Source organism: Penicillium samsonianum (assembly GCF_028829775.1).
Source record: "Penicillium samsonianum strain IBT 33392 chromosome Unknown utg000003l_segment0_segment0, whole genome shotgun sequence".
Taxonomy (NCBI): domain Eukaryota; kingdom Fungi; phylum Ascomycota; class Eurotiomycetes; order Eurotiales; family Aspergillaceae; genus Penicillium; species Penicillium samsonianum.
In genome coordinates, this window is record NW_026643261.1 from 8,373,648 (window position 1) to 8,388,699 (window position 15,052).

Consider the following 15,052-nt stretch of genomic DNA (forward strand, 5'->3'; position numbering starts at 1 on the left):
AAAAAAAAAAGTCCAAGATCAGAGAATGGCTCTCTTCAACTCTCCGGCGCGAGTCTTCCTTGCCGCAACGGCGCTCCGCCTTATCCTCCTCGTCTATGGAGGCTGGCAGGACGCGCACTCCGCCGTGAAATACACCGACATCGACTACATGGTGTTCACTGATGCTGCCCGCTATGTTGCAAAGGGCGAGTCGCCCTATGCTCGTGATACTTACCGCTACACGCCGCTCTTGGCGTGGATGCTTCTCCCGACTGCGTGGGAGGGTGCTGCGCCTTGGTCAACACTGACTTTCGCCTTTGGAAAGGCTCTTTTTGCATTGTCTGATGTCCTTGCCGGTTGGCTGGTTGTCCAGCTGCTTGTTCGATGCTATCGCTTTCCTGCCGAGCGCGCGCTGCGGTATGTTGCCGCTGTTTGGCTGTGGAATCCCATGGTTGCCAATATCAGCACCCGTGGTAGTTCGGAAGGACTGCTCGGCGTGCTTGTTGCGGCGCTTTTGTGGGCAACTCTGACGAAGAAGCCTATCCTTGCTGGGCTTATCCTGGGTCTTTCTGTGCATTTCAAAATTTATCCGTTCATCTATGGTGTCTCCATTCTCTGGTGGTGGGATGCTGAGCGCGATGGGTCTGCAACGGCTGGCTCAGGTGGGCTCTCAAAGGCTCTGGGATTCATTACCCCGTCCCGGGTGAAGTTTACTGTCGCAGCGCTGGCCAGTTTCGTGGCATTGAATCTCGTCATGTACCTTCAGTACGGCCAGCCATTCCTCCATCACACATTCTTCCACCATCTTACTCGCATCGACCACCGCCACAATTTCTCTCCCTATAGTACACTGCTATATCTGTCTGCTGCCGGTGGGGCCGAAACTCGTTTTGAGGCACTGGCCTTCCTCCCACAGCTAATCCTTGTGGTTGTTGCTTTGCCTATAGTTTTGGCAAAGAAGAGCTTGACTACTGCGATGCTCGCGCAGACCTTTGCTTTCGTTGCTTTCAACAAAGTGTGTACCAGTCAGGTATGTGATCTCATCCGAAAATGCTCATACTCGCAGCTAACATGCCTAGTATTTTCTCTGGTACCTCATCTTACTTCCGTTTTACCTACCCTCTTCCTCGCTCATCCGCAAACCGACCCTGGGCGTATCAGCAGCCATACTATGGATTGCTGGACAGGTATGTATTGTCTACTAATCCACAATCTTCACTTGAGACTTCAACTCTGACAAATTATATAGGCCCTCTGGCTGCACCAAGGTTACAACCTCGAATTCCTGGGGCTGTCATCCTTTGTACCTGGGCTGTTCCTCGCAGGGCTCTTCTTCTTCGCCGTGAACGTCTGGATTCTAGGTATCATCGTTCTGGATGGAGGTGATGGTGCTGGCGAGATCACAGTTGCACTAAAATGAAAGCGGAGCTAAATGTATTTGATAGAGACGTGTACATAGTTACGGATCTTAGATAAAAGCAACAATGATTGATCAGAATGACATTGAACTACACACAATACATACAAGCAAACCCATCAGACATGTCCGATGGGCCGGTATGGCTAAGCGAACCAAGCCAACCGGCGAAAACCCAAGAACATGATTCTCCGATTTCTCGGATTGTCCGATTAACTACTCCAATCGACCCATGGCGTCGCATGAAGACAGTGTTCTTGTACTCAAACAACAGCTTGCCCTCTTAAAGACGGTAAGCCGAAACAGAAATCTAGGGCGACAAGAAAGTGGGCACTGAGGACGGGTTGTGTTTCACTTCTCCGAATCGAAGAAGTTCGCAGCTCCTCAGGCGATTGCGCACTCTGACAGGTTAACAGAAAGAACAAAAGAAAAAACAAAAGAAGTATGAGTATGATCATGGTCAAACGGCACGTAGCAGCCCACATATGTCCTAAAAGACATCCGCCGACTTGATATCACAATTCGAACAAGACATTCGCTGGGATGACGGAAACGAAGACGGGGTATTTTGCTGAATGACAAGAGAAAAAGATGAAAGTTCAGTCGAAATGCTCAGAAAAGGTCAAGGCAAACTGTGAGCCTAGTAAGGGTTGGAGGCGTCGGCAAGAAGGCTGTACGTGTTCACTTGGATACCCAGGGGACGAACTCGGGGCATCAAGGCGCCCACAATTTGGTGGTCATCGTACTCCGCAGCTATTCCATCTGTAAGAGCGATAAATGAGGCCGATGGTCGGTTTATGCGCAAAGCTTCGAGGATGTCTTCACTCCACAGGCCTGTGCACTCGTTATTGACAAGTTGGAAATAAGGGTTCAGAGGCGGACAGCTTGAGTCGAGGTCGATGAAACGCATCCGCAAGTACTCCAGGGCAGGGAGTACGGATAGACACTCGATTGCTTTGACCACCATTGCCTCGAACGCGCGAATGAACGCAATGCTGGTAATTCCGCCTATCCCCTGGCTCATCTGCGACCAGTGATGCGATCTGTCTACCTGCTTATTGTGACAGCACGCCTTGACTACAAGATCCAGTGACCTGAGCCGAGAACGAGAATCCATTGCCGTTGCCCCCTGCTTCAATGTCTCAAAGAAGTACCAGCAAACACGACCAGTGTAGGTAAATGACTCTAAACGTGGAGCTGTCTCGCCAAGCAGACTGCAGATTGGAGGAAGCGAGGTTCGAGGTCCAGAAAGCCCAGCCAACAAACCATCACTGTTATTGTAAAATCCCTCTAGGCTGAGATTGATATGTTTGATTGTAGATGGAAGGTCAGTAAAGATGTGTATCATGATGAAGTAGGCATTCAGATGGGGTTGGGCCCAAGCACAATGCCATTCACTCAAAGCTGGCAACGCCCGTGAAATATTGTGCCAGTCGTCAAGTTGTCGCATCAGGTTCCAGGCACCACGCATGATAAATGTCTGTATGTGTTCAAGGACAGGTAGACGTCGTTGGTTGAGACCCTGCAGACTGTACATGCCACGACTATGGCGGAAATGTCGGGCCATAGGCGGGTTCTTGCAATGGCCACCCTCCAGCGTGAGAACTCGGGCAGCGGGGAAAAAGCGCCGAACAAGCCCAAAAATTTCCTCCAGTGAAGCGTTGTTGGTTGCACGGTGATAATAAAAAATATTATCTCCTTCATTATGGTTATGATTCCACTGCATGGGTACAGCCTGTCCTGCAGCTGCCTGAGCGGCATGTTGCTCTGCATTCGAGCGAGGAACGTTAGACCAAAGGGCCCGGTCTCCCCAGATAGGCATCCAAATCTCAATGTGGCAGACATAAGGAATCAAATGGGGGTTTCTCTTGAACCACCGTGCACAGTTGGCCAATTCATCTCTGCTGCCCTTGATTCTGACTACATAGAAAGTCAGCTGTCAGTACAATCTCTTTGAAATTTAGATCCACAGTCAGATGAAACTCACTATGGCGGTAAATTCGGGTTTGAACAAGTCCAGTCCACACCCGGCAAGTCAAGGCCAGGTTGGAAAGGGCCTTCCGCCGCGGATGATGGAGAGCCTTGGTCCAGTTTTGAGCAGAAGATTCACCATATGCTGTATGGTTACCAGCTGAGGCTTTTTTGCCAAAGATATGATCAAGAATAATCTCATGGATCTCAACTGGGAGGTTCACGAATTGGATTCCCGACTGGGCAGGGGCTGAGATAGTGGATGCGAGGACTTCTGCGGGGAGATGAGATTGGTCCTCACTGGCAGGGATAGGGCTGGAGGTGCGGTTTTCACAGACATCTCGGTAAGGAATATTTGCACTGATGCTACAGTTTGGCTTCCCTGTGCTTGTAGGAACTGCAACGGGTACACTGGCTATCGAATTGACTGACACCGGCCGGGGAGGAGGAACTGCGGAGGTCATGAGGGGCGGTAGGGATGAGGATGAGAGATGATTGGGAGAGTTAGAGGTCATTGATGCGACTTGCTCTTGTTCAGAAGAGAAACTGCAGCATGACTAGCCAGAATTTGACATACATCAGTGAGCAAACAGGTCATGTCGGGGTTATGCATATACATCGTACTCACCTCACGGCTGTGGTTAATCACTAATATCAAAGCCGCACCGGCCCGATATTCGGTCTCGCTACAGACGGAAGGCCTCAGAGAATCACATCCATGAAAGAAAGAAACAAATTACAGAAAGGGAGGGGCTCGCCGATCAGGCTGTTGGGCAGCTTGATGAGGCGGATTGGGAGGGGTTGGCGGGGAGAGAGATAAGCCCGGCCGGAAGAGAAGAGATGAGAAAAATATGAAAGGAAACAGAGAACCTACTAAGTAAGAGAAGAAATGCAAAGTACATAGGTAGAAGAAGAAAGTGACGATGTATTGGGGGAGGAGGTTAGAAAGTAAAGAGGAGAGCCGTTGCGCAACACGGACTTTTACTGTTGGAATACTTGATATTGGGACTTTATAGTACAGGAACGAGGATTTTGAGGGATAAAATAACATGAACATAATCAGAATAGATCGGACCTTGCATGATACATGTCATTATTGATTTACGACTAGTTATATCATGTTGTAGTAGATCGGGTACGTGGGCTGTGATAGTTGCCTTGAACCCATTAACTATGCAGAGATGCAGGCTTCTAGGCAATGAGAAGTATGACAGAGATAACAATAGCTATTGTGATTTAACTTGGTTATTATTTACTTACAGACATAACGCACAGATCAGCAAAGGGATGCGAGGGTATCGATGCAGAATAGACGCTACAAAACCATTGCAAAGAAGTAAAAAAAAGTGGAAGCTAACGCTTACGCCTGAAACGGAAACGAAGTCCATCATCGCTATCCGAATCACGTTCCTCGCGAACCCTCTTTGGGCGCCGAGCCGGAGTTGAGTCTGGAGTCGGTTCAGGCGAAGTGCGTGCAGTCGCTGACAGTTCAGACCGTGATGGGGCAACTTCATCGCGATGATCCTCAGAGTCAGGACCTTCAGGCTCAATTCGAGTGTTTGTCTCGGCGGAATTGCCGCCCCAATAGTGATCGCCGATTCCATAGTCTTTGCGGGTCACTTCTTCTAGAGGAACGATTACCGTCTGGATGCGAGCTCGACTACGCGGCTCTCCTTTTCGCCGGAATTTCTTGAAGTTCTTGCGCCCATTCCATTGATCGTCCCATCGGTCCAAGGTTTCTTCCTCGCGTGCTGGTGCGTTCCGGACGGGAAGCTCCATTTCTTCCACAATGGCTAGGTTCTTCAATTGGTCCACATCCACCCCACTTACGTCGGCTGGATGTGAGTCGTCCTCGGCCTTGCGTTGTTGCTCTTCATCTTCTCGGTGCTTCCGCGCGGCTTCGAGCACGTCGAGTTTAGGTCGCTTGCGTTTCGGGGCCTCGGATTCGGGGGCTACGGCCTCACCCTCTGGGTGATGGCGAGTCATCTCTGCACGACGACGCTTCATTGCACGGGCGCCCGGAAGAAGATCAGCGACAGAATCCTCCTCCGGCTCTTCCTTTACTGTATCCAGGGGCTGCGTTGCTTGGGACGGCGCTTGAGTTTCGATATCCATGGTCTGAGTGGAGTTGATATTGGTGTCCTCTTCTTCAGGCGCATACACTGGGACAGATTCCATGTCAAATCCGTCATCGAAGGTTTTCATTTTACTGATGTATGCACGCACACGGGGGTTCTTGGCCCGAGCAGTCGAGGGCTGGCTAGGCTGAGGATCAGGGGGCGATGCCGATTCTGACACGACGGAAATTGCTCGCTGGTTTGTTTGTTCAGCCTCGATCGCTGGTGTGGATGCGGAGATCTGACTAGAGCCCTCCTCTGTGGGCAAGGTACGACAGAGGGGTGATGCATCATTTCCTAGGATAGCGTCAAGGAACTCTCGTTGCTCTATCACGCGCTGGTCCGTCATTAGAGCAACTTCATTGCCGACCTCGATGGACCATTGTTCGAGGTCTCCTTTAGATCGAAAGCGAACAAGAACGACACCACCGGAACTGTGCCGCTCGCTGCCCACGCCTTTCCGTCCTGCTGCTTTTTTCATGAACCGAACGATATCTGCGGCAGTTGTGACCCCATCTTCAACCTGGTAGAAAAGCGCCTTTCCTTGGCCATTGTTGATTGGACCTTGTAGATTCTCAAACTGGGCTAGATCACCGAAGATAAATGTATATCCCTCGAAAACATTAAGACGTCCGGAATTCGGAGCGAAAGCAGTGGCAGGACGCTCGGTTGGCTCTTTCCCGGGAGGCGGGAGGTGTTCATTTGGATCGGGCCACGCCGATTCGAAGTCCGTTTCGAGAGGACAGAGTGACTCATCGTTCTCAAGATCACCGGGGGTAGCCGCGTAGACGAGTGCATCAATATATGAATCATCTACAATGTATTTCCCGTTGACGAGTGCTTGAAGACCCTTGGCTGTATTCCGTTTGCGCTGTACCACATGTGTTGTGTGATCGACAATATAATCCATGGTGGTCTTGATGTCGAGGTCTTCTAGACGTGAGCGAACATGGGCTAGAGGATCTTCACCTCGCACCTGCTTTGAGGAGGCTGACAAGGTTAGAACCACGGGCTCCCATTTGATCCTATCAAGATCATCAGTTGGGGGTTCAAGCCTATCATAAGCAGAAATACGCACCGGAGCGCATGCTGGTATTTCGCGAGCTGGATGACATGCTCATCGCTCTTCTCCAACTTGTATTCTCCTTGGATTCTCCTTTCGTCAACGACTGTTCCTTTCTTCGAGTCCAAATCGGTTATAGTGATATTGGATCGCGCTCGTGGTGATAACTGGACTGGAATTAGCCAGAGGCGTATCATCGCGGGAAAATCAACCGTACCCCATCTCTCGGATTGACCGGTGAGATTTCAATGGTCATATGCTTGCGGGATATCGAATTGTGGTTGACAGCATGGCGGACTATTCAATAGCAGGTCAGTTAAACTGTGTAATCCTCCAACTGATATGTAGGCCATACCTCCGTCTCGATAGAATCGACCGAATAGATACTTCTTTCCAGGGCGCAGCCACACGCGTTTCCCTATGAGGATTTAGCAACCGATCGATCCTTCTAAATGAAATATCCCACCTTCTAGAAAATCACCGGTCGAATCAAGAATCCACATGACGACGAGTCGGAGATTATTGTTCAGCGTTAGGCTACGTAGCTGAGGCTCGCGCAAATTGAAACGCGTGTCCACGTGACTCCGCGTCAAATTGAATTCCGCGCTCTTGCCTCTTCCATGATCATCCAACCAGCCATCGATGGGACGCTGGAAAACATGGAGTCATCAGGTGAGAATCCTGCCAGTGATCCACAGCCCGAGTCGGCTCCTGATGAGGATTTTGGCACTCTGAAATATCAGCTACTCGGTCCCTCTTTAACCAAAGCGGGCCAAGACTCAGTCAATCAGCAAAAGGTGCGCTTGATGATTGTATCTATATTATATCTATATTGAGCTATAGCTGAACTTGAGTTTCCAGGTATCAGAGATTATCTACAATGCATCCAAGGGCTCTAAGTTCTTTAATCACGAACAAGATCGGGATCGGAACCTCACATTGAAAATCGAGCGAATCTTAAAAGAAAAGGCACGGCTAGAACGTCTAGACTTGAACAGTGAGCTACGACGTGCCGATGAATACCTCGCTGAGCTAGAATTGAGCCGTGATCTTTCTCAACATGTCATTCATGTGGATTGTGACGCGTTCTTTGCCGCCGTCGAGGAGCTTGATCGGCCCGAATTGAAGACAGTGCCTATGGCGGTGGGTAAAGGAGTCCTGACCACCTGCAATTATCTGGCGAGGAAATTTGGCGTCAGAAGTGGTATGGCTTCATTTGTCGCGAAAAAGCTCTGCCCGCAGCTGGTGCTTTTGCCGCAGAACTACGACAAATACACCGCAAAGGCCAAGGAAATCCGCGCTATCATGGCCGAATATGACCCTCTTTTTGAGAGTGCCAGTATAGACGAAGCCTATTTGAATATCACAGCATATTGCAATGAAAATCACATGGAACCTGATGAGGTTGTTCAACGGATGCGTGCAAAGATATTGGAAACAACCAAGGTGTCTGTTTCAGCCGGAATTGCTGCTAATGCGAAGATCGCAAAGATTGCCTCCAATCTCAACAAGCCTAATGGGCAATTTCAAGTCTCCAACGAACGCGAGGCGATCATGGAATTCATGCGTGACCTCTCGGTTCGCAAAGTCAATGGAATTGGCCGAGTATTTGAGCGAGAGCTGGAATCAATAGGCGTTAAAAAGTGTGGTGATATCTTCCCACATCGTGCTTTATTGACCAAGCTGTTTGGAGAGAAGGCTTTCCAATTTCTCGCCCAGTGCTACCTCGGTCTTGGGCGGACCAAAATTGAACCTGTCGAGACCCACGAACGTAAAAGCGTCAGTACAGAGACTACGTTCCATGACATTGGAGACAAGGAGGAACTTCGAGCGAAGCTCTGGTGGGCTGCGCAGGAGCTTGAAAAAGATCTGGCGCGGACTCAGTTCAAAGGCCGCACGCTTGCCTTGAAAGTCAAACTGCATACTTTCGAAGTGCTCACGCGCCAGACAGCTCCGTCTCGTGCCGTCTCCTTGGCAAAAGATTTGTACTCCTTTGCTTTGCCGATGCTCGCCAAGCTTGAGAAGGATATTCCGAACTTAAAGCTACGGCTTCTCGGTCTTCGCTGCTCGAATCTGGTCAGCACTCAAAAAGTTGGGATTAACTTTTTCGGCGTAGCGACACAACCAAAATCCGCCACTGAGCCTACTTCTGAGTCCACTTTTGTATCAGCCTCTGACGTAAATACAGATCACGAGATTTGTGCCGAGGAGGCTTTCGAGGCGGCGGCTCGCCAAGAAATCCAGGACGAGATGAATGATCTAGAGCAGCTGAGTCAAGAAACCCCGGATGTTTCTGTCGCTCGCGGGCCAGAGGCCTCTGCAGCCCCAGAGGTGGTTGAAGCACTCCCGATGTGGGATTGTCCCATATGTGCACGTCCACAGATTGCGGATGATCGCACATTCAATGAGCATGTGGACTTCTGTCTCTCTAAACAGACAATCCGCGAAGTGGTACAGGACACCTCGGAAGAAACATGTTCGATACCCCATAATTCCAGAAAAAGGAAGACGCCATCACAGGCTGGTATTCCTGAAATGGACCCAAAACAGATGCGGCTTTTTTTCCAGTGACTTTTCTTTCCCAGATCTCTTCGTCGATCCAGCGTGAACTTTGGCGAGATCTGAACTCACTGAAGTGTCCTAATGGCATGCAATGCCAGTCCGACGAAACAGCATCGAAACAGCACCGAGCTCCTGCTCTCCACAGGCCCAGACTTAGTACGGAATGCAGCAATTATTGTTTTATTGCAGGCTCACCGTTTTTCAAGTCTCCACTTGACAGCCGCCAGATTCGGGATAGAAGCGGGATATCTAGGAGAAGGATACAGGGGGTTTTCTTTCAAGGGACGTATTGGCAATGACATGTCAATCGAGGGCCTAGAATTAATTCCCACAAATAATAGTCTCACAAGTTCCCCCAAGATCACAATATCAATAGTTCGACGCCCTTGTTCGTTGAAGTAAGGAATTCCACGTTGCGGTGAAGCGGCACCCTAAACCCAATCGGGTGGCATTGTTTTCGTCACTCGACTTTCTCCTCGACTTTCTTGACTTTTCCTTCCATCAGGCCACAAATCCCCTGTTGAAACGAGAAAAATAGACAGGTGATTCTTTCTATTGGTGCCACCATGCTCATGTCCTGTGGCACCTCGCAATGCCATGATTTGCACCCCCCGCAACTATGACCTTCGATAAACAAAACAATGGCAGTCTCGCCAAACCGTTCACGCCCACCCTCAGTGCTGCATTCCATAGGGGTAACAAGGCTCCCCTGACACCGAAGCTTGCGAGTCCAGGTCCAGGTTCAGGCCCAGGTCCAGGCCCAGGATTTCCACGCCGCCTCGCACAACCCGACCACCCCTATTCCACCCCCTCCAAAGACGACTCCCCCGCGGTCCCGACCTTTCTAAGCGCCAATGTCACTCCACGATCTGGTCCTCGAACCACCCGGCGAGATGGCGCTATCTACTCCCCCACAAATACATCACCTGCCCCGTCTCCCTCTCCACATACAACTTACTCCCAGTCAACAATCGGTTATGGCCGTCGAGACCGCAGCCCGGCTCGCGGGGTCAAGCTGGAACAATCCCGAAGTCTGAGGGCGAAGACGTTGACGGCAGAGAATCAGCCTATATCACGTCCGAATTCTTTCTCGGATATGACATCGGGAACTCCGCTATTCTTTCATGCGTCCGATGCACGATCATCACATCCTTGTGAGCCGCCAGATGCCCCTCGTCCGAGGCCCCAAGGGAAAACATCCCCAGCCTCGAGCTTCATATATGCGAACGGAGACCAAGAGCAAAAATCACTAGGGGAACAATCGAATGTTACATCTACTTCTGCCAAACGTCGATCGGGTGGTCTTCCCCGCCCCCTGCCCGCCGGCAAACCAACACCTTCCTCCTCGCGCTTGAGTTCTCCCGGTCTTTCGGATGTGGCTTCGCACCTTCCTGAAGAGATCAGATTACCATACATCGCTAGCGCTGAGAATGGACTGGGAATTATCCCGCGTTTTGGCTCGCCGTCGTCTAGCACAATCGGCGAGAAACCACGACCGCAACCGATCCTCCATACCAAGTCCTCAAGTGTCGACTCGGGCCGCCATGGGAATCATCCACAAGATAGCTTGCGAGCAAGCCCAGTCATCGTATCCGGGAGCTATTTTGGTGAAGGGGCAGCGCCCGTGATGTCGGAGCAGATACCCACCCTTCGCCCTCGTATCTTCAGCAATGGATCCACCGCCTCAACTGATACATATCCTCCTGTACCGCTCAGTCCCGGAAAATCTGACGGTCCGAGCGAGGCAGCTCTCAATGCGCGCACCGAGCGCAAGATCATGGACTTGGAAATTAGCAACTCTTCACTACTAGCCATCAATCGTACCCTGGAGCGCGAAATGCGGCAACAGAAGGCGGAGCTTCGGCGGTTCCGGCGACTGAGCCGCTCGGGGCGGATATCCATGGCACCTTCCACCCGTTCATTCTCCGGAGCGGCACTATCAATAACTAGTGAGCTGGATGAAGGCGAAAGTGAGATTTCCAACCGGTCACAAGATGATATGTCCGACATCAGCGACGAGGATTCGATTGCAGATGAAAGCATCCTGAGTCCGGGCTCGCTGGCCGAGCATGATGCCAAGCACCGTGTCAATGACGAGAAACGGGTCATGCTTGACTTGGCGCGACATCAGGAGGTGCTGGTGGACAGCCAGAGGATGAATCAAAGCCTCAAGCGCTGTCTAGGGTGGACCGAAGAACTCATCAAGGAAGGGCAGCGAGCCCTTGAGTACAATGTCCACGTTCAAGACGTTGAGTTGGGTGGCCGAGTCCTAGCACCTGAAGAGTTAGGCGAAATTGGTGAGAGTGGCCGTGGTCTTTTGAGCCCTTCAACCGAATATAACGCCGTCTTTTCTCCTATGGAGGCCTCCGAATTGTCATTTGTTGAATCACCATCTATTGGAACACTATCTCCTACGCCCTCTGTTTCTGCTGATCCGACTATATGATCCATTTATTGCCCTCGTCTCCCGGCGGGACGATTGAATTTTTTTCTCTTTCTTGCTCATACATTTGCACAATACCCCTTTTTGATGCCTTTCATTCTGAATTCGTCCCTTCATTTCTTCGGTTGATACAGGCTATTATTTCATTCTTTTGGGCTTAGCGACTTGTACTATGAGACTCTGGGCTTCATACCTTTCTTCCATTGCGTTCACGATTTCCATCACAGGGTGGTAAATGACAGACCTCTATACCCGATAATTTCATCCATCTCGAACGCTTTTTCTTGGCTATTTTGAAAGATACCCGATGTGCAATTATTGTCCTGCGTTTTCTGTTTCCATGCGCCCTAATTGACCTGAACGCTTGACAATGCTAGACTTCTGATTATGTTGGCTTAATGTTGTGCTCTTCATCATCTCATGTCATGATTCTTCTAGAAACGACAGACCAGAATTGACTATGGTTACTCTCACAGTCTGCAACTTCAAAAACACAAATATCATTATATCCTGGTCAACATCATCAACATAATCAACATAATCAACAGGGTCCACCAGAGTCGCACATCATGGAAATGGACACTGTCCCATCCGCTGTTGACGAAGAGTCTCCTTGAAACCCTCCAATTCCTTGTATCCCTTGCCCTCGAAATACTTCGGTCCCAGATCATGGGTGTGATAGCCCTGTGGGTAATACTTGTCGCCGTCATCACCAGGCAAAGGTTGTCCGAGCGCCCACTTAAACCACGCCATCGGCCCCCAGCGATTCCAGATTGTGGGCTGCACATAGAACGGGGCTCCTTCATATATCAACACCCAGTTGCGGCCGTGTTTGTTCAGTTTATCGGTAAACACGTCCAAACGCATGAAGTTTGGGCGTGGGAGTGATAGGTATCGCAGGTATAGTTGACGGAGCTTGAATGACAAGGCGAGTATGCCGCTGAACCATGCTGGTGGTTCTTCCATCCTAGAAAGCGAACCGATTAGACTCGCTGTCTGTGGTGATGAATTAAGATACATACATCATCGCGGTTCGCAGTCGATCTCCCATCAGATATGACACGAAATACCCACCCAACGGCTTCAAGAAGTTTGGCACGTTATACACCAGCACATCGATCGTCTTTTGCGCAATCTCTTTGTTGCGAGGGTGTGGCTTCATGTGCTGGACTTCGTACTGCTCGCTCCATACACCAATCTCCCCCAACCAGTGAAGCCCATCTTGGAAGCCAGTCTTTCCAGACGGCAAGGCGTCAAAGCTTATCCCCAGCGCATCGCCCAGACTCTTCCAGTATGTCCCGACAGCACAACGTTCCATTTCAGTCATCTCGCGCCACTCGAATTGTTCCACGAACCGGATTGGCTCGACAGCGAACAGGCTTAGTGTGTATAACATGTCAGCCTCAAGGATCTTGCCGCTGGCTCGGTAGCCCTTGTGCAGGAAGTTGGTTCGGGCTATTGCTGTCTGCGCTCGCTCGGAGCGTGGGTCAAAGGCCATGAATTCGCCGATCAGTGTGCCCGTATCGGCATATCGTTTGAATGATGTTGTAGAGTCTGATAACTGCGATGTCTTCAGGAGCAGGGTGGATATTGTAGGGATGCCATATGTCTGCCCATGTTAACTTCCAGTCATATACTTGGATGAGCTTCGCATACACGGAAGAGGGCAAACTGCAGTGACTTGAGCACAATAAAGGGAAATTCAGTCTGCATGATTGTCTTTTGAATTGCCCAGGCATCTTGATCGGTCATGCTGCGCATGGATTGCCTCGTTCCATAGTAGCTATATCTTTTGTGGAGTGTCTGCCGTCGTTGGAAACGCAGTGAAGATACCAACGCTAGATATGTTGCTAGTCCTAGCAGCACACATAATATCTGCTGATACGGCGAGGCTTGTAACAAGGAGCTGAATAGCGGGGCATCCTTGATACTGGACATAGGGAGTGATGCCATCTCTATAGTAAGGTGATGAGAATAACTCTGTAGGTATAGATCTGGGTGATCTTCAGATGGAAGTAGTCTCTACTAAGATCAAATCACTGCACTCGAGCTTATATACATTCATTCTTCTATAAATACATAGCATTTATGACGATGAATATCCGTCAAGTGGTGAAGTACAATATTATAGATCTCATGTTAAAACGAGCGGACCGAGGAATATACTAGGCTCGCGCGGGGAAATCTCACATTGCAAATGCATAAATTTGTGTATACGTGTGTATATCATTGAATATTGTGCTAAATGAAAGGTAGATAAAACACCTATAAGCTGTATTCAACTGTACAGGGGGGTCGTGTGGTCCAGTATACCGAGGTTTGCAATCAACTCCGAATCATTCGACCATCCAAGCCCTCGATGCCAAATTTTGGTGGGATTTATGATCCAATCAGATTTTCATGGATCAGCCTGATCGACAACATACTCGATATCTCGGTCGGAGGGATTAGAGCCGACAACGTATGATATATACATCCTGTCTCTTCTCTCTCCCCTCCGTATCAGGCTAGTCTTAGCCAAGGATTTTCACTTCGGCACGCGATGGGCATACATATATATGTACATTTTACAACGTCTGATCTCTGACCTATACGGGAAATTAGCCCTGACGTCACTTAAATTCCACATGGGCCGCTATAACCCGTAAGTGGTCGCAAGAAGGGAGTCCTCAATGCGTGGCTCTATCGCCGAGCATAATACGTCTAGAGGTGGTAACAAATTTCAGAAGGCCGCTCGTATAGTGCCTCCCACTCACCATGCTGGCCCATCGTAAAGAAGCCGGACAGTCCAGTGTCACGAAAAGCAACCTTCATCCACCCAACGTCCTTCACAGTACATCCTTCGACGGGATCGTAACCATTATCAATCAAGTCCTCCGGCTCACACTCTTCCAAATCTTCTACGTCGCAGTCTTCAAGCGACTCTAGTTTCCACCACCCGTTCAGCATATTCAGGAAAGCATTTTTCTCAATAGAGTTAATAGGAGCTTGAAGAGCGCTTTGCAGCGACTCTTTATCAGCAAAAAGACAGAACGGATAGCACGCCGCTTTAACGTTAGAGAACCTGAGCATATAAGGCAAAACGCCCTACTCTTCCTAAAATGGTAGCCGTTGCCCACTGCTGGAAATGTTCCCCGGTCGTCGTTGTGCTCGCACCTTCGAATAGTAGATTCTCAAAGATAGTGGTCTTAAAACTGTTAAGGAGATATAGACCGTTGTCGTGCTCCAGCGAGTTAGCGATATGCTATCGGTAGCGACGCAAGAATTCTGCCTAGTCAGAATCACTCTGATATGTGCATCGATAAATAAGAAAGCCCCAAGTTCGGAAGCCAGCCTTGTTCAGAGCTTTCTAAAGGCGATCAGCAGTGTTGCTGCTGGATTTCCTATAAGGTGTGGAGAATTTTAGTGTCCGGGCCGGCTTTGTGGCCTGCGTTCTGAGATTTCTACTCGTGGACAACATGATATTGCCCAAGTCAATTGATTCTGGGGACGTGGCAGAC

The 15,052-nt window shown here is 49.8% G+C and overlaps 7 protein-coding genes across 7 annotated transcripts; 3 read left to right on the top strand and 4 right to left on the bottom strand.

Annotated features, from left to right (window-relative positions):
* Positions 1-25: 25 nt before the first annotated feature.
* N7471_006865 (glycosylphosphatidylinositol-alpha 1,4 mannosyltransferase I) lies at positions 26-1,399 on the top strand (the record flags this gene model as incomplete). Its single annotated transcript, XM_057279584.1, has 3 exons — positions 26-1,009; positions 1,059-1,166; positions 1,229-1,399. 3 exons carry the CDS (start codon positions 26-28, stop codon positions 1,397-1,399), a joined length of 1,263 nt encoding a protein of 420 aa, XP_057139194.1.
* A 637-nt stretch (positions 1,400-2,036) lies between these two features.
* Positions 2,037-3,831, bottom strand: N7471_006866 (uncharacterized protein; the record flags this gene model as incomplete). Its single annotated transcript, XM_057279585.1, has 2 exons — positions 2,037-3,316; positions 3,384-3,831. The coding sequence occupies 2 exons, from the start codon at positions 3,829-3,831 to the stop codon at positions 2,037-2,039; spliced, it is 1,728 nt and encodes a 575-aa protein (XP_057139195.1).
* An 889-nt stretch (positions 3,832-4,720) lies between these two features.
* Positions 4,721-7,050, bottom strand: N7471_006867 (DNA damage response protein RcaA; the record flags this gene model as incomplete). The annotated part of the gene is made up of 5 exons (XM_057279586.1): positions 4,721-6,509; positions 6,563-6,714; positions 6,765-6,844; positions 6,903-6,965; positions 7,014-7,050. 5 exons carry the CDS (start codon positions 7,048-7,050, stop codon positions 4,721-4,723), a joined length of 2,121 nt encoding a protein of 706 aa, XP_057139196.1.
* A 117-nt stretch (positions 7,051-7,167) lies between these two features.
* N7471_006868 (Y-family DNA polymerase) lies at positions 7,168-9,512 on the top strand (the record flags this gene model as incomplete). Its single annotated transcript, XM_057279587.1, has 2 exons — positions 7,168-7,344; positions 7,409-9,512. The coding sequence occupies 2 exons, from the start codon at positions 7,168-7,170 to the stop codon at positions 9,116-9,118; spliced, it is 1,887 nt and encodes a 628-aa protein (XP_057139197.1). The 3' UTR covers positions 9,119-9,512.
* A 216-nt stretch (positions 9,513-9,728) lies between these two features.
* On the top strand, positions 9,729-11,555 carry N7471_006869 (uncharacterized protein; the record flags this gene model as incomplete). The annotated part of the gene is made up of 1 exon (XM_057279588.1): positions 9,729-11,555. One exon carries the CDS (start codon positions 9,729-9,731, stop codon positions 11,553-11,555), a length of 1,827 nt encoding a protein of 608 aa, XP_057139198.1.
* Positions 11,556-12,119: 564 nt separating this feature from the next.
* Positions 12,120-13,304, bottom strand: N7471_006870 (uncharacterized protein; the record flags this gene model as incomplete). Its single annotated transcript, XM_057279589.1, has 3 exons — positions 12,120-12,519; positions 12,575-13,161; positions 13,209-13,304. 3 exons carry the CDS (start codon positions 13,302-13,304, stop codon positions 12,120-12,122), a joined length of 1,083 nt encoding a protein of 360 aa, XP_057139199.1.
* Positions 13,305-14,255: 951 nt separating this feature from the next.
* Positions 14,256-14,501, bottom strand: N7471_006871 (uncharacterized protein; the record flags this gene model as incomplete). Its single annotated transcript, XM_057279590.1, has 1 exon — positions 14,256-14,501. One exon carries the CDS (start codon positions 14,499-14,501, stop codon positions 14,256-14,258), a length of 246 nt encoding a protein of 81 aa, XP_057139200.1.
* Between the last annotated feature and the right edge of the window lie 551 nt (positions 14,502-15,052).